Below are 21,227 nucleotides of genomic sequence, written 5' to 3' on the forward strand. Positions count from 1 at the left end.
GCAAGTTTTTGTTTGAGCCAGTACGTTTTCTTATGCATTCGTAATGTTGTCTTTCAAATTTTGGGATTCTCTGATAATTGCTTCATGTTGCAGATCTTTAAGGGTTAACATGGCTGAATCCAGCCGCTCCCTGTTAAGACCAACATAAGGCAAGTTTTTGTTTGAGCCAGTACGTTTTCTTATGCATTCGTAATGTTGTTTATGCGTATATTTTGCTGGGATTTTTTGGGGGAATATTTGTTTGAAAGATTTGTTAAAAGCATTGTTAAAAAAAAAAAAAAAAAAAAAATTATTTAAAAAAATATATTAGCATTTTATAGCATTTAAGCTAACGGACTTTTGCAATGCAAGTTAGCCAATTGTTCTTCTGTTGTACAAGTAGTCCCCAGGTTACAAACGAGTTCCATTCCTACGCTTTTAAAAAGTCGGAATTAACCTATAAGTACCCCAAAATAACTACCCAAAAAGCCCAAAGGTTTTGCGTTTTGTTTAATGATGGAGGATACACTGCCCTCTGGTGGCAGCGTTGAGTCTGGCTGGACTGTCGCCTGATACGAAGGAGAAACGGTCTCAGACGTCTGACTAGATAAAGGATAGCTGGGGTTTGGTTTGGTCCACATAAGGCTGTAAGTTGTTTCAGATAATATATGTTTGTGTATGCCTTTGTAATTAAGTTTACTGCTACAGTTTGTGGAGTCATGTGTGCGCGATTTGCTATGAGAACTGTAAATAGGTTAGCATTCGTAGCATTTAAGATAACGGACTTTTCTTAGGCTAATTCGGCTAATTTAATATACTAAATTTACATATTGATCAGACTAGATGGAGTTTTGAACACCAATTGTTTTGTGTCAAGTGTTAACATAAGTGTACATATAGGGTTTATATAGTATAAACCCTATATCAATATGTAAATTTAGTAAATTAGCAGAATTAGCCGAATCTGCCTAACAAAAGTCCCGTAGCTTAAATGCTACGAATGCTAACATATTTACAATTCTCATAGCAAGTCATTCACCTTTAACTCCACAAACTGTAGCTGTAAACTTAATTATAAATGCATACACAAACATATATTAGCTGAAACAACTTACAACTTTATGCGGGCCAAAGGTTTTTTAAGGCTTACCTTAACAATGTTAGAAAGGGGCCACCCGCTGCCGTCGCCTTCGGTCCCAGGGGCCGGCGGCTCCAAATCATTGTCGTCGTCCATCTCCATCTCCACCTCCATGATCTCGCCGTCGCTGTCCGGGGGCGGGGGAGGCGCAGGGGGGGATTCGGGCGGGAGAGGCGGAAGGGGCGGGAGCTCGGGGGGCGGAGGCGGGCTGTCGGGAAGCGGGGGCCGCGGCGGGGACCAGGGTTTGCCGGAGCGAGGGGGCGCGGGCGGGGCGGTGGGGGCGCGAACAGACGCTCCTGCGCGAGGAGAACAAACCATTTAATATGGTAAGTCGGAGCAAATCTGACGCCATCTGATGGCCAAAAGGGGCATTGCAGGAACACGTCTAATTATGGCAATAATGAAGAGAAGTAAAATGTCAGGTTTTAGTTAGTTTTGGCAATATATATCTCCATTTTGTGGAGAAGAATCAGAAATATATATATATATATATATATATATATATCAGTGTTTCTTAACCTGGGTTCGATCGACCCCAGGCGTTTGGTGCTTAAGTCTAAAGAATTCGGCGAAGGTTAAGACTAGGTTTTGGACTGGTTTTCCCCCAAATTTACAGGCTTTATTCCACTCTTTCAACTGCTAGCCCTCTAATGGAAGAAGGAACAGGTTTGCTCAGTGGAAGGTTGACTCGCACTTGGTATGAGGAAGTATAATAGACCTACAGGCAGCGTGGACTGCGCAGACAATAAAAAAAAAACATTTGCCTCATTTTACGCCATGAAAATAGTATGTGATGCAAAGATGCGACAATAAAATGAGGATGTAGATATGAAAACAACAAAAGGGTACAGTGTTAAATCAAGAGTTTCATGTCATATTCTAACGTTAAAATCAACAGCAGAAGGCAAAATTATTTGCAGTATATTTGAAATTTGAAAAGGAATTTACTTAGATATCAGCCCGCTAGCCAGTCCGCCTCCACTCCATGTATTATCCTGAATCAGATGCACTTGTTTGAGGTCAATGGCAGCATAAAGACACCTGTCCACCCCTTACAATCAGTAAGACTCAAACTTGCAACATGGTCAAAACCAAAGAGCTGTCCAAAGACACCGGAGATAAAATTGTTCACCTCCACAAGGCTGGGAAAGGGCTACAAAGCAATTGCCAAGCAGCTTGGTGAAAAAAAGGTCCATTGTCGGAGCAATAATTAGAAAATGGAAGAAGCTAAACATGACGGAGTGGAGCCCCATGGAAGATATCACCTCGTGGGTTCTCAATGATTCTAAAAAGGTGAGGAATCAGCTCAGAACTTCACGACAGGAGTTGGTCAATGAGATGGGACAACCATTTCCAAGGTTACTGTTGGTAATACACTAGACGTCATGTTTGAAATCATGCATGGCACGGAAGGTTCCCCTGCTTAAACCAACATATGTCTTAAGTTTGCCTATGACCATTTGGATGAAGCAGAGGAGTCAGGGGAGCAAGGTTTGAGGTCAGATGAGAGTAAAATAGAACTTTTTGCTCATAATTCCACTAACTGTGTTTGGAAAAAAAAAGAATGATGTGATGAGTACCATCTCAAGAACACCATCCCTACTGTGAAGAATTGGGGTGGTAGCATCATGCTTTGGGGGTGTTTTACTGCACATGGGACAGGACAAGTGCACTGTATTACAGAGAGGATGACTTGGGCCCTGTATTGTGAGATTTTGGGGAACAACTTCCCTCCTTCAGTCAGAGCACTGTAGATGGATCGTTCATGGGTCTTCCAACATGACAATGACTCGAAGCACACAGCCAGGTAAACCTCCTTAAGAAGCATGACCAAGTTTTAGCATGGCCTGGCTGGTAGAGCCGGGTGGTAAACCGAAAATTTACCATTACCGAAATCCTTCACGATGACCGACGTAATTTTGACCATGTCGGTAAATTTGGTAATTTAATAAAAGAAGAAAATATAGTCTTCTCATCCCGCTTTGACTCTGTGTTGTTCGGCTATGTTCATTCCCCTTTAAGAAAGCAGTGTGCTTACGTATGAAGTCACATGGTTATGAGGAAGTCAAACAAACAGAAGCCCGGTAGGCTAACACTAGCGGCTAACGCTACAAACAAAACTGATGGCGTGTGGCTTCAGGGAGCTTCGCCAAACTTTCAACCAACATTAAGTAGACTCTTGGCAGCATCCAGACGGGCTTTCACTCGCTGTCCTCCCTAGTTCTCACAAATTCAGGGGAGGCTGCTTTCAGTGCTTTCTACTGGTAGCCAGGCCACAGGCTAGCGGCTAACGCTACAAATGAAAGTGATGGGAGTCTGATGGCGGCTCTAACCTTGCCGAAACGGCTGAACTTAATGGGTGGATTGGGCACGGACTGGATCTAGCAATTACTATGTCGCGTTATTTTGTATCTCTGTATGTGGTTTCTCTGATAGCTTTTATGATGGTAAAGAATTTGGCATAAGTACAATCCAACAGTGAAACCCATAATATGACCATTTAATGGCCACAGCTATTTTTCTGTATGTGCTTGCTTTATTCAATGTCATTACTGCCATCACAAAATCTTAAATGTTTAATTGGCATAAGAGCAATATAGCTTTAATGTGTGTGTGTGTCTGCGTGGGGGGTGCATGTGTGAGCGCATGTATTAAAAAATGCTCTGGGGTGGAAAAAAATGAAACCTTGAAGTAAACACTTCGTGTTAAGTAATCATGTCACAGCAGCCATTAACAATAAGTTGTCTGTCTGTAGTGTACTGTTCAAGCTGTAAGTCATTTATGTTACAATGACATGTTTGCACGGTCGTCGTATTGATTTTTATAATTTTGTAAATTGTTCGAGTCATACAAGCTGTTAAAAATGTTCATACTTGAATTCTTATTGTTTACAAAATTAAACTATATACTTGATGTTTAGACTGCATGTACAATTTTTAATTATTTCAAATTGAAAACTCGATTAGTTTGTGTTTCGTGCATTGATTCAGATTTTCAAATTATATAACAGTCGGCTTAAGCGAATTTAGCATCATTTATCAAGGTAAATCTGCTCAATTTACCGTGATACATACTTAAGGTCATATCGCCCAGTCCTACTAGCCGGTCTCCAGATCTAAGCCCAATAGAAAATCTTTGGAGGGAGCTCTAACTCAGACCAGAAACCTGACTGATGGGTAGAGGAGTGCAAAATTTCCGATTCTTAGATTATTCGCGATTTGGCCGTGGAAGATTCGAGAACGATTCACAAACATCCAAATTCCGATTATTGAAATATGCCAAGTAAAGCGGAAGTACAACACACTCAGCGCGCTGCGCGGTCTTCGGGGCGCAACGAGGAAGAATGCAGCGAGAGTAGCTAAACATCATGCTTCTCATTACCCGGCCCCTCCGGTAATGCCAATGCTGAACTCACGGCTCTAGCTCAACTCATGCCACAAGATAAAAAAACAACAACATACCTGACTGCTGCCGAAAAGTTGCTCCAAAGTACGTCATCCACATAATGTTACGGTAGATATCATTTATATAGGACTAGATGCATTACAGTTTCGGTAGCGTTAGCAGCACACCTACAAAAAGCTAGATGCGGCCGTAGTAAACGGCCGCCATCTTAAAGCAGTACACTTCCCTGCAAGGCTGTTGTAGCGAACCTACCAAGCAAACTTAATTAACTTTTTATCTAAAATACTCCTAAATCGGTAAAATATTGACTTGAATCTATCTTTAAAATAGTTTAAAACTTTCACATGTCGAAAGTAAACAAAAGGGAGTTTATGGAATAACGGGAGCAATTTTAACAACTTTAACGGTTGATTCACAACATTAAATTAATTGAATGTAGTTTAAAGCTGCTGTTACAGAATGGGGACTGGAGTTTTTTATTTACTGTTATTTTTGCATATTTGTTCACTGCTATATGTTAATTTGATACTGAAATAGTAGTTTGGTTTAGCCTGAGAGTATTTTTGAACAATTTGGAACTAATGTACAAAACATTAAAAAAAAAAAAAAAAAAAAAGGGAGGGGGGTGCATCAATAATCGTTTTATAATCGAATCGGAGCCTCTGAATCGTAATCATAATCGAATCGTTAGGTGCCCAAAGATTCCCAGCTCTTCTGATGGGTGTGCCAAGATCCCTCCTGCAATGTGTGCAAACCTTGTGAAAAAAACTACAGGAAACATTTGACCACTGTAATTGCAAACAAAGGCTACTGTACCAAATATTAACATTCGTTTTCTCAGGTGTTCAAATCCTTTTTAGCAGCTTTATCACACAAATAAATCGTTTAAATAAATCCTACAGTGTTTCTAGGTTTTTCTTTTTAGATTATCTCTCCCACAGTAGACATGCACCTACGATGAAAATTTCAGACTCCTCCATGATTTCTAAGTGGGAGAACTTAATAATTAAACAAAACAAAATAAGTAGGGCTGTCAAAATTATCGCGTTAACAGGCGGTAATTAGCGTTTTTAAATTAATCACGTTAAAATATTTGACGCAATTAACGCACATGCCCCGCTCAGACAGATTTAAATGACAGTACAGTCAAATGCCCACTAGTTAATTGTTTTATGGAGTTTTGCTGCCCTCTGCTGGCGCTTGGGTGCGACTGATTTTATAGGCTTCAGCACCCATGAGCATTGTGTAAGTAATTATTGACATCAACAATGGCGGGCTACTAGTTTATTTTTTGAATGAAAATTTTACTAATTTTATTACAATGAAAACATTGAGAGGGGTTTTAATATAAAATTTCAATAACTTGTACTAACATTTATCTTTTAAGAACTACAAGTCTTTCTATCCATGGATCCCTTTAACAGAATGTTAATAATGTTAATGCCATCTTGTTGATTTACTGTTATAATAAACAAATACAGTCCTTATGTACCGCATGTTGAATATATATCCATCTTGTCTTACCTTTCCATTCCGACAATAAATTACAGAAAAATATGGCATATTTTATAGATGGTTTGAATTGAGATTAATTACGATTAATTAATTTTTAAGATGTAATTAACTCGATCAAAAATTTTAATCGTTTGACAGCCCTAAAAAAAAGGATTTGAACACTCTGCAAAATAGCAGGGTGTTCAAATACTTATTTTGTTCACTGTGTTATAACAAATGTTATGATTTTTTTTTTTTTTTTAATAAAGGATGAAAAATTACCTAGTGTTGCTTTAACTAAACAAAAATATGTTTTACCCGATTACTCGATGGAATTTTTACTGGAATACTCAAGTACTAAAATATTCGATAGCTGCAGCCCTAGTACCAATCAACCGCGTTTGTCTCGTTTCCTCACGCGCGTGGAGAACTAACCCGAAGCCCCGCCGTTGGACGCCGACGTAGTTTGTCCGTCTCCCGGAGTCGTTGGGTTCCCCTTGGCCTCTTCGGTCGGGAACTCCCACTGCGACGCATTGGTCAGCTCGTTGACATAAAAATACCGCCTGTGCTCTCTAAAGATTGGGACAACAGACATAGAAGGCAAACGTCTCAACGCGTGAACTCGCAAGCGTCCGTCCATCCGGCCGGCCGGGCCGGAACGCGTCGCGGTCGGGGAGGTCCGATTGCAAAACTGATGCTTTGACGCAAGTTGTCGTATATCTTGCGTTTAAGACAACCGATTCCCAAGGAGGAAATTGACTAGCATCACAGACATGGAAAATAATAAACAGGAAGGCATGAAATAGACTTGGTCTGACCTGCCGGATTCCCGTCATCGCTCCGTCTTCACCTTTTGAGCGCACGCGGGGCACCCGTGGCTTCTCGGGACTCGCTGTGCGGGCGACGCCTCGTGGGAGTCGGAGTCCTGTAAAGTGCAAAGCTCTCCCGGCGCCACCCCGCTCTAATCCCGCCCCTGCCCCGCCCCGATCCTTGGCCGACTGAAATTCAGTCTCGCGACAGAGTTTTTCACAGTCTTGCGCACTGATCCGCACGTAGCGCTTACGATACAAAGTCTGCGAGCGCAGGGGGTCGAGGCGCTGCACTTTTTTGGGGGGTGGGAGGGGCGAAGGGGTGTAGAGATGCGAAAGGGAAGCGGTGCGTACCTGTCCCAGTGGCAGGACCAGCCTTTAGGGGCGGCGTTAAGTTCATAATGTTTTATGTGTTCGGCGGCTTCCTGGAGCCGGCGGCGAAGATAGACCCCGTTCAGCGCGCCCTCCCGCCAGTCTGCGATCCGTGTCTGCAAAAACAACCAGACAAAAAAAATAATAAATCGACAGGATTATTCACTCACTGGCGGTAGACATGTGCAGATTACCCATTTCAAGGTATACCGTGGTATGAAAACATCAAGGTTTCAAAACCGCAAAAAAAAAAAAAAAAAAAATCTGTCATACCGTCCCTAGGGTATTACCTATTTTTTATGTCCCAAAAATGCAGGGAGAAATCCCTCGCTTGTAGCTGCAAGGCTCAACCCTCCCCCACCGGTTGTTGCTCTGTGTCATTGAGTCAGCTGCGCAACACATTTGCTGGAGGAGGTAAAACTCCTGAACTTTTTTCCTTCCATAGGGGCAAAAAAAAAAAAAAAAAAAATCGCTGGTATGGGAATACTTCGGCTACAGAAAAGTTACAGAGGGGCGCGGCTTAGAGGAGGAAGGCCAACCGACATGTAAAACATGTTTGCAAAGGGTGTCTGCCGAGGGGGCAATACCTCCGATATGATTTCGTATTGACACAAAATTAAAGGTTAGTAAATACTGTCATAAACGTTTCCACCAGCTACGAGAGTTAACTCCAGCGTGTTTACTAGGGGTGTGCTGTATAAGTCACCCCACGATTCGATTCAATTAGGATTCAGGGTAGAGCAAGGCGGTAAACCGAAAATTTACCGGCACGGAAATTCTTCACGATGACCGACGAAATTTTGACCATGTTGGTGAATTCGGTCATTTCATAAAACAAGAAAATATAGTCTTTTCATCCCGCTTTGACTCAGCTATGTTCATTCCCCTTTAAGAAAGCAGTGTACGCACTTATGAAGTCACGTGGTTATGAGGAGGTCAAACAAACAGAAGCCCGGTAGGCTAACGCTAGCGGCTAACGCTACAAGCAAACGTGATGGAGTGTGGCTTAAGGGAGGTTCACCAAACTTACACCCTACATTAAGTAGACTCTTGGCAGCATCCAGACGGGCTTTCACCTGCTGTCTTTCCTTGTTCTCACGATTTCCGGAGAGGGTGCTTTCAGTGCTTTCTACTGGTAGCCAGGTCACAGGCTAACGCTAGCGGCTAACGCTACAAATGAACGTGGTGGAGTCGGGCAGCTTCTCTAACCTTGTTGAAACGGCTGAACTTAATGAGTCAAATGGGCACAGACTGCATCTAGCAATTAGTATGTCACGTTATTTTGTATCTGTGTGTGTGTGTGGGGGGGGGGGGGGGGGTTTGATATCTTTTATGAGGGTAAAGCATTCAGCATAAAGTACAATCCAACGGTGAAAATAATAATATGACCGTTTAATGGCCCCATCTATTTTTCTGTATGTGCTTAAGTCTGTGTCATTACTGTCATCATAAAATCTTAAATCTTTCATTTGCAGAAGATCAATATAGCTTTAATGTGTGTGTGTCTGTGTGGGGGTTCATGTGTGCTTGCATGTATTAAAAAATGCACTGGGGGAAAAAAAAAACTGAAACCTTGAACTTGTGTTGAGTAATTACGTCACAGCAGCCATTAACAATAAGATGTCTTTTTGAAGTGTACTGTTCAAGCTGTAAGTCATTTGTGTTACAATGACATGTTTGCACAGGCATATTGATTTTGACAATGCACATTGTTCAAGCCATACAAGCTGTTATAAATGGTCATACTTGAATTCTTATGGTTTACAATAATTGTTTATATACTTAATGTTTAGAGTGTATATACAAATGTTAAATATATTAAATTGAAAGCTGGTAAATAAATCAACTAGAAACGGTTAATCTGTATTTCACGCATTGATTCAGATTTTCAAATTACCGTAAAATCCGGACTATTGAGCGCCCCTGATTACAAGCCTCACCCAGTACATTTTTAAAGAAAAAAGCATTTTGTACACACATAAGCCTCTCCTGCCTATAAGCCGCGTGTGCCCACATAGTAAACTGAAATATTTATAAAGGAATACACAGTTTTCTAAGTTTTAATACCATACTTTAACGAATCGGGTTATGATATAGCGCGTGACTTACAGGTAAGGGAGGTGCAGAAGAGCAAGAGACGTGCTGTTGTTGCGGGTGTGTCTGTGTGTGCGCGTCGGCTGCTAGAGGCAGCAGTCGTGTGTTGTTCGACGAGTTTCCAAAATAAAGAATTGCAACCTAACTTAGCGGGTTACTCTTTGTCATCGTTACATTACCTTAAATTTTCTTTCCAAACAGCGCCAGCAACACGGCACTTAGCTGACTCCTCAAGCTCACTCATAAGCGTGTGTCGTCCTCTTCGTCACGCAGCAGACCGGCTTTTGGAAACCCGTTGGTGATGGTGGATTTTTTTCATGCTGCTCCATGCTGTCAGACTTTTGCAAAAGTTGCTCTTCGCATACGGCCACTTTTGTAAACGATCTGACGCCGCTGGCCATCCAAGCCTTCAATTCAACTCGGCACGTCATATCCATTCCTTCTAGCATTTTCCATCATGCGGGTATGCTAATTTTACTAATGCACAACGATGAGGGTCTGCTACTTTTATTCGTGCACAAAGCACAAAATTAAGATACGGGTAAGAGTGCAAACGAGCGTCTTCCTCGACACATATATTGCACGTGTCTTATGCTTACATTTTATGCTCTAGCGCTCCTGGCGGTCGTTAGAAAAATGGATAAATTGGCCGCATCATTGGATACGCCGCAGGATTCAAAATGAGGGAAAAAAGTAGCGGCTTGTAATCCGGAAATTACGGTATAACAGTCCGCTTGGGTGAATTTATCGTCATTGATCGTTATCAAGGTAAATCTGCTAGATTGACCGTGATACGTGCTTAAGGCCATATCGCCCAGCCCAAGTATGAATGTATATACACATACACACACACACACATATATATATATATATGTATATACACGATAACAAATTTTAGTGGGCGATAAATTGTCTCATAAATTGCGATTTTTTTTTTTTACCAATTTACAGTAACACAGTAAGAATACAGTATTTATTAATAATACTAATATTAAGTACATCCATTTAAACGCAATTAACGTTTACTCTTAAATTCAAAAATACTTTTTGAGAAATCCCAACTACAAACAATACAACATGCCTCTTAAGTAAAAGACAACAATATCAATACTAGAGCTGGGAATCTTTGGGCACCTAACGATTCGATTACGATTCAGAGGCTCCGATTCGATTATAAAACGATTATTGATGCACCCCACTCCTTTTTTTTTTTTTTTTTTTTTTTTTTAATTTGTTTTGTACATTAGTTCCAAAATTGTTCAAAAATCCTCTCAGGCTAAACCAAACTACTATTTCGGTATCAAGTTAACATATAGCAGTAAACAAATATACAAAAATAACAGTAAATAAAAAGCTCCAGTCCCCATTCTATATCAGCAGCTTTAAACTACTTTCATTTAATTTAATGTTGTGAATCAACCGTTAAAGTTGTTAAAATTGCTCCTGTTATTCCATAATTTCTCTTTTGTCTACTTTCAACATGTAAAAGTTTTAAAACTATTTTAAAGATAGATTCAAGTCAATATTTTACCGATTTAGGAGTATTTTAGATAAAAAGTTAATTAGGTTCGCTTGGAGGGTTCGCAACAACAGCCTTGCAGGAAGTGTACTGCTTTAAGATGGCGGCCGTTACTAACGCCCGCATCTAGTTGTTTGTAGATGTGCTGGTAACGATACCGAAGCTATAATGCATCTAGTCCTATATAAATGATATCTACCGTAACATAATGTGGCTTGTAGCAGCTTTTCAGCAGCAGTCAGTTATGTTTTTGTTTTTTTTATATCTCGTGGCATGAGTTGAGCTAAAGCCGTGAGTTGAGCATTGGCGTTACCCGAGGGGCCGGGTAATGAGAAGCATGATGTTTAGCTACTCTCGCTCCGTCCCTAATTGCGTACCAAAGACCGCGCGGCGCGCTGAGTGTGTCGTACTTCTGCTTTACTTGGCATATTTCAATAATCGGAATTTGAATGTTTGTGAATCGTTCTCGAATCTTCCACGGCCGAATCGCGAATAATCTAAGAATCGGAAATTTTGCACACCTCTAATCAATACCGCACAAAAACACAGAATAACTCAAATGTCTTTTTCAAGGAAAGATAAAATTGCACTTCAATAACTTAAGCATTTAGGCACAAAGGTATAAAGTTGTAGTAACACAAACAATTGCACTTCAACAACAACAGAGAAAAATCTGGCTTCACTAAGGCTAGGTTCATACTGCAGGTGTTAATGCACAAATCCGATTTTTTGTCATGTCTGGTTTTTTGGTGTGCCCGTTCAGACTGCCTTTGTCCATGGAGCTCGTTCAAGTATCACGCATACGCATCAATTCGCAGTCCGAGATGCGCTCAGCGAGTCTAGCTGTATGTCATTCCAGGGTGATCATATTTTGATTTCCAAAAAGAGGACACAAATAACAGACATTAATTATCCCCGTTTAGTCCTATATTCAAAGTTTATATGGACTGATAGAACGCATACACGCATGCACGCACATAAGCCTTGACTTGCGTGCGTGACGTGACGTGGGTGCGTCAATTTACCCCGTCTCAGCCATGTTACCAATACTGAAATATTGCTCTTTCGGCGCATAGAAATAAAATCAAAAACTGTCAGGCTTATCCTTTTCTTCATTTATTTTTTCATGACTGTGTTCAAGCCCGCTTCGTGCATAAAAGCAGAGTTCAAGCTAGAAGCTAATGCACAGCTACATCGGGTGGGGACGGGATTTAATCAGCCCAGGCTTCTTCCGTCAGCCCTGGGCTTTTCTTCAGGTTAATTAATCTTATCAAAATGCTATCTTGTAACTGTCAATGATACCGATGCCCGTCCTGCCTGCCGCTTTCGCTTTGCCGATATCATTGCTGCATGAATTCCGACTCGGGAGACTTGAAAGTTAAGACCGCCATCCACAGTCTGGAAAAATGTGGCCCAGATCGGATTTGAAATGCTCCACTTCTATGCGACTTGTCACATTCAGGCCGTCAAGTTAATGCACAAAAAACACAAAAAATCGGATTCATGCATTAAGACCTGTAGTATGAACGTAGCCTTAGGCTAGGTTCAAATGTATAAAAAGAACATATCCAGAAGTCGATAAAACAGAGTGAATCCTCATCACAGCATATTGCGCTGTTGTTAACAAGGACGCCGAACTTTTAACAGCATGTCCACCGCACATCTGTTGCACGCACACGCACGGTGATAAATCGCGGCGGGAAAATTACCGCATTTATTTTCATTTACCGTGCGATAAATGGAATTATTGCATATTGCGACAGGCTTACAGTACTGCTCGAAAGTTTGTGAACCCCACAGCGATGGTCAGATTTTTTGTAAAAAAAACTAAAATAACCTTATTAAATGTTAAGTTATACCCAAATCCACAATACTGACATTCCAAATAATGGACTGAAACAAAAGAAATAGTTATATTGTCATTCTTTATTTAACAAAAGTGGTTGATTTAAGAAAAACTCAGATATCATGTGTGCAAAAGTATGTGAACCCCTTCAGTTAATAGGATATTGCGCCTCCTTTTGCAGAGATTACCTCAACCAAACGGTTTCTGTAGTGACTAATCAGCCTCTCACATCTACTTTGGGGGATTTTTGCCCATTCTTCCTTGCAGAACGCAGTCAGTTGAGAGAGGTTTGATGGGCGTCTGGCATGAACTGCTCGCTTCAGGTCCCGCCACAGCATTTCAATGGGATTTAGGTCAGGACTTTGACTGGGCCAGTCCAGAACACGAATCTTCTTCTTTTTCAGCCATTCCTTGGTTGTATTGCTGGAATGCTTTGGATCATTATCATGTTGCATGATCCACCTTCTGCCAAGCTTTAACTTCAAAACAGATGGCGTCAGGTTATGTTCTAGGATTTGACAATATTCCTCAGAATTCATGATTCCCTGGACTATGTGGAGTTGTCCAGGTCCTGAGGATGAAAAGCAAGCCCAGATCTTGACATTCCCACCTCCATGCTTCACTGTTGGGAGAAGGTTCTTTTGGTGGTATGCAGTGTTGACTTTTCGCCAGACATGGCGGTTTTGGTTGTGACCAAACAGTTCAATTTTGCACCTACATCAGTTGATGAAAACTCTTTTTAATTTAGTCTCGACAACACAACTGTTAAAAAAACAAAAAAAAACTACTGAATTGATTGATTAGGAAATCAGGTTGAAATAATAGAAAATTCCAAAATGTTGAGGGGGTTCACAAACTTTTGAGCAGCACTGTATGCATAAGAAAAAAAGTTTTCAAAGAAGGCCATTCATTGATGGTGCTCCTTATAATGCGGTGGTGCGCCTTATATATGTGGAAAATACAGTAATTAAAATTGGGTCATTATAATGATTTATCATCCTCAAATTGACGGTGAATGAACTACAATGTTTTGACATATTAAAAAATAGGAATATTTTGAACTTTTAAGTAATAAAATGAATGAATTACTACTACAGGTAAGATGTATTTTTTAAAAATGTAAAAAAATAAACAAATGTTTTGGAAATTTACACGATTAAAAAATGGAACAAATACAACAATGTGAATAATGTTAATGCCAGCCCCTCCCACTTCAAACGGATTTTGATCTGGCCGCCGTTAAAAAGGAAGCTCATGAGCAAAATTAGTAACAAAGACAAGAAATGAGTTCAGGGATGACACGTTATGATCGATGCTAATGAGAGTTTAAAATATGCAAAGCCACAAGTCGTGAAAGATGAATTACGGAATGAATATTGGAAGCTCCGAATGGAAGTACGAGAAAGTGAATTTCCTTACCTCAGTTTGCAGCAGAAGCAACTGAAAGTTGGAGACGGCCTTCTTGTGAATGCCCAGGAACTCCATCTTGCTTGTTAAGGTGTTTGCTAGCTCGCCGATCTGAAACTGTTTTTGGGGAGAAAATAAATTAATAAATAAAAAATGTGTCTAGGAACATTTTCAAAGCAAAATTTCTGATTTCTCACCCTGAGCTCAGCTGTCTCCAATTCTTCTTTGGTTGGAGCATCTGCTTTTTGCTCCGATTTATCGTTCTCACCGTCATCTTCTGCTTCGACACTTTCTGGAATTTTCATATTAGCTGTTGGAGAGGAAATACAGATCCTTTACATCAGACATGTCCAAAGTCCGGCCTGGGGGCCAAACGCGGCCCGTGGTCAAATTTCATCCGGCCCCCAGCCTCTGTCATGAAATCAATAACGTCGGGCCCGCACACAGGCTTAGTAAATTGGTCAGCAATATTGCTACCAGCATATGAAGTAGCTTACACACTAAATGCTGCTCCTCATTTACCCACTAAAAGATAGCAGCACTCTAAGCACCATTACCCCGTGTGACCCTTTACTCCCAATTTTCTAAAATGGCGACAATCAACGAAAAAAATAAAGTTGACCGCGATGGCCGACACTTCAAGGATAGGTGGAAATTGGACTATTTCTTCACTAAAATATGCAACAACTGTGTCTGCCTCATTTGCAAAGAATCCATCGCTGTTTAGTTCAATGTGAGGCAATATTACCAAACAAGACACGCTGACATGTACGACAAGATTACAGGGAAGATACGTAGTGAGAAATTAAAGCAGACATGTCCAAAGTCCGGCCCGGGGGCCAAATGCGGCCCGTGGTCAAATTTAATCCGGCCCCCAGCCTCTGTCATAAAATCAATAACATCTGGCCTGCATACAGACTTTATAAATTGGTCAGCAGTACTGCAACAGGCATATGAAGTAGCTTACACACGAAATGCTGCTCCTCATTTACCCACTAAAAGGCAGTTGCATTTTAACCCTTTATTGGCAAATGTATCACATTTGATACACCTAAAATGTCATGATTTTCAGACTAATTTATAATTTTGACATTTCTTTTTGAAAAAAAAAAAGATGGATGCAAGTTGACACATGCATCTGCAGGTTCCATGAGAAAAAAACATGATTTAGCATGGGTTATAGATAGTAGAGCGATTATTACACATATTCATTTTGACTTTTGTTTTCACAAATTTGGGAAAAAAAAGGTTTCATTAGGACCTTAATTTTCAAATTTTGGGACTCTCTGAAAATTGATTCATGTTGCAGGTATTTAAGGGCTAAGCAACATTACTCCGTATGACCCTCTACTTCCAATTTTCTAAAATGGCGACAATCAACGAAAAAAAGTTGACTGTGACGGCCAACGCTTCAAGGATAGGTGGAAATTGGACGATTTCTTCACTAAAATATTAGGGCTGTCCCAAACGACTAATTTTCTCCCGATTAATCAGCCGACTATTTTTACGATTAGTCGACTAATCTTTTAATTTTTTAAAATTATTATTATTATTATTTTTTTAAAAACTAATTTAGCAATGAAATTTTTGAGACGCTTATCAATTCACAAAAACATTTTTTTTTTTACTAATTTAGGAATGAAATTGTTGTTGACGCTTATCAATTCTTAAAAACATTTTGGAACACTTAAATTCTTTATTAAAGTACAAATAAACGGATAAATAACAATAATAAATCACAAACAATGAGTTCAAATGCTGATAGAATTAACTTGTGCAAAAGAATGGAATGTAAACAGATTCAGAACACTGACTTCACGTTTCCAACATGATTCAAAACAATTCTTAAAAAAATACCTAGCATTAATATTATAGTATACTGTAGTACTATATATAATAGTATTATAATAATTATTCATTGCCAGATTTTTCATAAAGGGTGTCATTTTAAAGGTATTCTTAGTGTAGAATCTGAAGTATGTGGGATTAACTCCAGAAATCGTTATTTATATGACGAACATGACATGCTTTTATTTTGAAATGTTCACCGGAAGTACGCTTGCTAAACCGCTAATTTATGCTTTACAGTCCACAAAAAAATCACTTTTTGTCATTGCATGTGGTGTCAGTAATAGATTTTTTGTCCTTTTGCAAATGCTGTTAACCAGCGATTTTTCATGTTTGAAGTGTCACCTTTTAACTTCAAGTTTTGGACAAGGCTGCCTGTTTTATAGCCGGCTAAAGTAGGTAGTCTTTTTTCCCATTCACTTCAATGTAGCAATGCTAACGTATATAGTGTTTAATATAGATGTGCTTTCTTATTTTGTATGTCTGAACTTTAATTCTACAGCGTGTTGATGACAGAAAAGAACTAGAGTTTCATATGCCATCAGCACGCACGCACAAATGTATGCACGCACGCGCGCGCAGCGATAAAACACAGCCGTGAAAATGACCGCCCTCATTTTTATTTACCATGCGATAAATGGAATCATTGCATATCGCGACAGGCTTAGCAACTTCAATAAACATGTCATTAGTTAGTTAGATGGACTTACAATCTCCTGTCGTTATCATTCACGGCCGACATGCAGCCAAGCTTGGCATTGAAGAGACAGGGCACTATAGTGTACCCTCCTTTCTTTCTTTAAAAATAAGTCAATGTTTTGGACTCTCTGGTGCGCTTTTTTGGCTTTGTGCCGATTTCCCCGCTTGCATACCAAGCGCCCGACATGCTGAACTTTCCACGCATATATTTTTTTAACCCTTCATTAACCATCGACGGCATGTTGTGCTCGTCGACGGATTTACGTCATCGATGACGTCGACAATGTCGACTAGTCGGGACAGCTCTATAAAATATGCAACAACTGTGTCTTGCCTTATTTGCAAAGAGACAGTCGCTGTTTTTAAAGATTTCAATGTGAGGCGATGTTACCAAACAAGACCCGCTGACATGTACGACAAGATTACAGGGAAGATACGCAGCGAGAAATTGAAGCAACTTGAAGCTAGTTTAATTTCACAGCAGTAGTATTTCACAAGAGCCCGAGAGTCGAAAGAGAACGCCGCAAAGGCTAGTTGCGACATTGTTGAAATTATTCATTAAAAAAATAATAAAGCAAATGTGACACACTGAATGGCTTGCTAAATTTTGCTTAAATATATTGTTCTACGTAAAGGACGTCAGTCAAGGTCGGCCCCCCCACATTTTTACCACGCCAAATCTGGCCCCCTTTGCAAAAAGTTTGGACACCCCTGAATTAAAGCAACTTGAAGGTAGTTTAATTTTACAGCAGCAATATTTCACTAGTACGGAGCCCCCCGGGTGCCAAGGTAGACCAAAAAAACTGGTACCCAGTTACTAAACTGGGTACAGTTTAGTAATCTGTACCCACAGACAATGTTCCCTCTAATTTTTCATGTGTCTGAGCAAACACACAATCTCCCTGAGCACACTGCGGCCCACGGTGAGCAACATCAGATGTGGACCGTATTTTTTGGACTGTAAGTCACACCAGCCAAAAAATGCGCAATGAAAAGGTAAAAACTAGGGCTGTCAAAATTATCACGTTAACGCGCGGTAATTAATTTTTTAAATTAATCACGTTAAAATATTTGATGCAATTAACGCACATGTCCCGCTCAGACAGTATTCTGCCTTTTGGTAAGTTTTACAGCAAGGCTTTTTGTGCTGTCTAACAGCGAACTCTTGTGGTCGCTTTGCGACATGGTTTATTGCAGCGGTCTCAAACCGACTCCACAAAGGGCCGCAGTGGGTCCTGGTTTTTGTTCCAACAGATCCAGCACAAACAGTTCAACCAATGAGGTTTCTACTAACATAAGCAGCACCTGATTGCAATCAACTGATTACACTTGTAAGAAACCAGATTGGTGAAAAGGTATTTGTCTCGTTTGGTTGGAATGAAATCCAGTACCCCCTGCGGCCCTTTGAGGACCGGTTTGAGACCACTGGTTTATTGTTTTCTTGCATGTTCAATATGGCTGCACGACGTCTCGGGCTGACGCCTACGTTGTAATGTTATGCTTATATGATCCTTGGACAAGATGGTTGTTGTAAAGAATGTACATATTATGTTAGTAAGCGAAATGTTATATTTTTTGTATGAGACGCTTTTTGTTTATGTTTAGTGAACCTGTATAGCGTGCTAAGCTAACGTTGTTGCTAATGCAATGCTTGTGTACTTTTTTTTTTGTAGTTTTACGATGGTCTAAAGAGGACAATGGCTTGAGGCTATTTTATTAATAAATCTGATGAAAAAGGAAGAAGTCTGATTATTAAGGCGTCGTTCATTAGCTGTCTAGCTTTGGAAAAAGTAGACGCTTCGGAGTGAGGACAGCATAGACAGATTTAAATGACAGTAGAGTGAAATGCCCACTACAGTCCTTATGTACCGTATGTTGAATGTATATATCCATCTTGTGTCTTATCTTTCCATTCCAACATTTTACAGAATATATATATAATTTACAGAAAAATATGGCATATTTTATAGATGGTTTGAATTGCGATTAATTACGATTAATTAATTTTTAAGCTGTAATTAACTCGATTAAAATTTTTAATCGTTTGACAGCCCTAGTAAAAACATATATGTCGCACCGGCGTATAAGTTGCATTTTGGGGGGAAATTTATTTGGTATAATCCACCACCAAGAACAGAAATGTCATTTTGAAAGGCAATTTAGAATAAAAATACAATAGAGAACAACAGGCTGAATAAGTGTACAGTATGATAACATTACATGACTCATAAACAACGAACTGAGAACATGCCTGGTATGTCAATGTAACATAGCTATTTAGAGTTATTCAGATAACTATAGCATAAAGAACATGCTAACTAGCAACAATGATATAATAATGTCTGAATAAGTTCACATATAAGTCGCTCCAGAAAATAAGACGCAACCTTTGCCAAACTGAGAAAAAAACCGCGATTTATAGTCCGAAAAATACGGTACATAGCGGCCACACACCAGTATCACGCCTTTTCACGCCTATTAGCATTTCTGCTGCCCGTAAATTATTTAGTAGTAAGAGCATTTAATGATTAATATCCATAATTAAAATATCTTAATAAATGTCACTGGAATACACACCAATCTGACTTAAATTGTACCTTATTTTTCACGTCTTAATATATAGGACTTGCATTTGGTGTACTGATATGTCAGTGCTCTCATCTACTATCAGTGTATGCCAGGGTGCATTTTTAACACTGCACATAGTCTCGTTCTCCACTATATCATTGATTGAGTTTACAAATTCAAAGGCATAGTTTTTACTTCGCCAGCTTTCTGGTATACTCACATACTTTGCCATGTGATTGCGGATTTGTTGAACTGACACCACTGACGCATTCATTTCGATGGCAAGTAAAATATTGTCAATGAGAACTTCCAACCTGCTCTGGGTCAGATTTTGTTTTGTGGGACAGCTCGTTTCTCTTCAGTCGGTCTTTTGCATTCTCCCGCAATAATGTACCAATCCCCTGTCGCATCTTGAGTCTTTGTAATTTTCAACAGCTTTCAAATGACTTTTCTGCTGAGTATGACGCTTGAGGGAGTCCAACTTCCATTCAGTCCACATTTTTCCCTCTGAAAACTCACTTGGTACTCTGGCTTCAGTTTCACCGCTTGTTCGTCTATTTGCAAATGCTCCGACAGCCACTCCTTCTTATGTGAACCGCATTTCTTTTTTACTTTGGCTTGGTGAGTGGATTTGTCGCTGCCCGTTCGGTTCACCATGATAAGGGGTTGGCCTTTACGTCTCTCAACTCCGCTGCACTCACGCACTGTTGTCAGCTTGCTAACCAACACCCCACGTGTAGGCTGGGCAATACGCAAACAATGTCAATGCTATGATTGGCTGCGTAGCGGAAGTGAACCTTATCGTATCATTTGCTGGGCACCTGTCACTCACCGAGTTACGACATACGTTTCTGTGTGCCTATAATAACAACAATTTTATATACAAATGATAGTACACTATATTTACAGTGGCGGCAGAGAGTTGGGGGGGTGCGGAACGTTTACGTCTTCCTCAGGGGGGGCAGAAAACAATTGAGAAGTACTGCCCTAAATCAACATGAAATGTTCCTAAATGTACAGGAAGTGACCATGACATACCAGAAAATGTCCAGGTGTACGCATTCGTTCATCTGCTGCCAACCCCCCCCCCCCGACTTCAAATGGCTTCGACATCCACTGCCACCAATGAATGGATAACTAACCTGTCTGCGTGTTCTCCTGAGGTTCTGAGCCCCGACTGTTGGAATCCGGACTGGGCGCGCCGGGAAAGACGCTTTTCCAGCGTTTTTTCTTGACGGCATCTTGGCTGGTTTCGGAACAAGGACTGGAGCCTCCTGCGCTTCCTTCGCCTTCCTCTAGGGCTTGGAGTTCCGCCTAAGAACCACAAGTTCTGCTTTAACTGAGTAATTTGACCTACCCGCGTGCATTTTCGATGAAATTCAATGGGAACTTTGGATTTATATCAACTGTGGCTGTCATGAATAAACCAAAAGTAGAAGTGGGAACCTCTGGATACCTCACAAAGATCACGATCTCACGATATGCCGATACAATAGTTATCGATACATGGATCAGGAAATCGTTCTAGGATCTTCTACAAAACAACTATTAACCTAAAAAGTAAGCAAACAAACCTACCTTCTTCCTCTCCAGAACCAGTTCCAGCTCTACCGTGTCTTCTTCAGGCCCACCTTCAGCGTCAGAGTTTTCCTCTGATGGTTTCTTGTCATCGGAATCTTTCTCCGCCACTTGGATCGCAGCGTCCGAGTCCGGCGGAGGCGCGGCGGGGGATTCCGCGGCTCGGCCCGCTTCGCCGTCAGAGTCCAAACCGGTCTCGTTTTCGTCCAAACCTTTCAGGAGTCTCTTCCGCCATTTTTCTTCTGCGTCTTTGACTTCGGCTGGGATGATTGGACCTAAAAGGGATGCGGCCACACCGCAGCGTTCTTCTTCTTTGCTGGTCAGGCCCACTACGCTCTCCATCAACTCCTAGGAGCAGAAACACCGCGGGAACAGTAAAAACTAGCGCTGTCTATTAGAGGTGTGCATCGGCACTGCCCTCACGATTCGATTTGATTACGATTCGGAGGGCCACGATTCGATTCGATTCAG

General features: G+C 40.6%; 1 protein-coding gene across 2 annotated transcripts in view; it reads right to left on the reverse strand.

Annotated features, from left to right (window-relative positions):
* Nucleotides 1-21,227, reverse strand: part of fnbp4 (formin binding protein 4) — a 37,669-nt gene that overhangs the window by 8,629 nt on the left and 7,813 nt on the right. For both annotated transcript variants that reach the window (XM_057836329.1, XM_057836328.1), the window contains exons 7-13: nucleotides 20,757-21,104; nucleotides 20,321-20,492; nucleotides 14,261-14,373; nucleotides 14,076-14,180; nucleotides 7,180-7,313; nucleotides 6,452-6,588; nucleotides 1,130-1,413 (exon numbers count right to left, since the gene is read on the reverse strand). In XM_057836329.1, the coding sequence (XP_057692312.1) occupies nucleotides 1,130-1,413; nucleotides 6,452-6,588; nucleotides 7,180-7,313; nucleotides 14,076-14,180; nucleotides 14,261-14,373; nucleotides 20,321-20,492; nucleotides 20,757-21,104 (1,293 nt within the window). The remainder of the gene's footprint in view (nucleotides 1-1,129; nucleotides 1,414-6,451; nucleotides 6,589-7,179; nucleotides 7,314-14,075; nucleotides 14,181-14,260; nucleotides 14,374-20,320; nucleotides 20,493-20,756; nucleotides 21,105-21,227) is intronic.

The sequence above is a fragment of the Corythoichthys intestinalis genome, chromosome 5 (assembly GCF_030265065.1).
Source record: "Corythoichthys intestinalis isolate RoL2023-P3 chromosome 5, ASM3026506v1, whole genome shotgun sequence".
Taxonomy (NCBI): Eukaryota; Metazoa; Chordata; class Actinopteri; order Syngnathiformes; family Syngnathidae; genus Corythoichthys; species Corythoichthys intestinalis.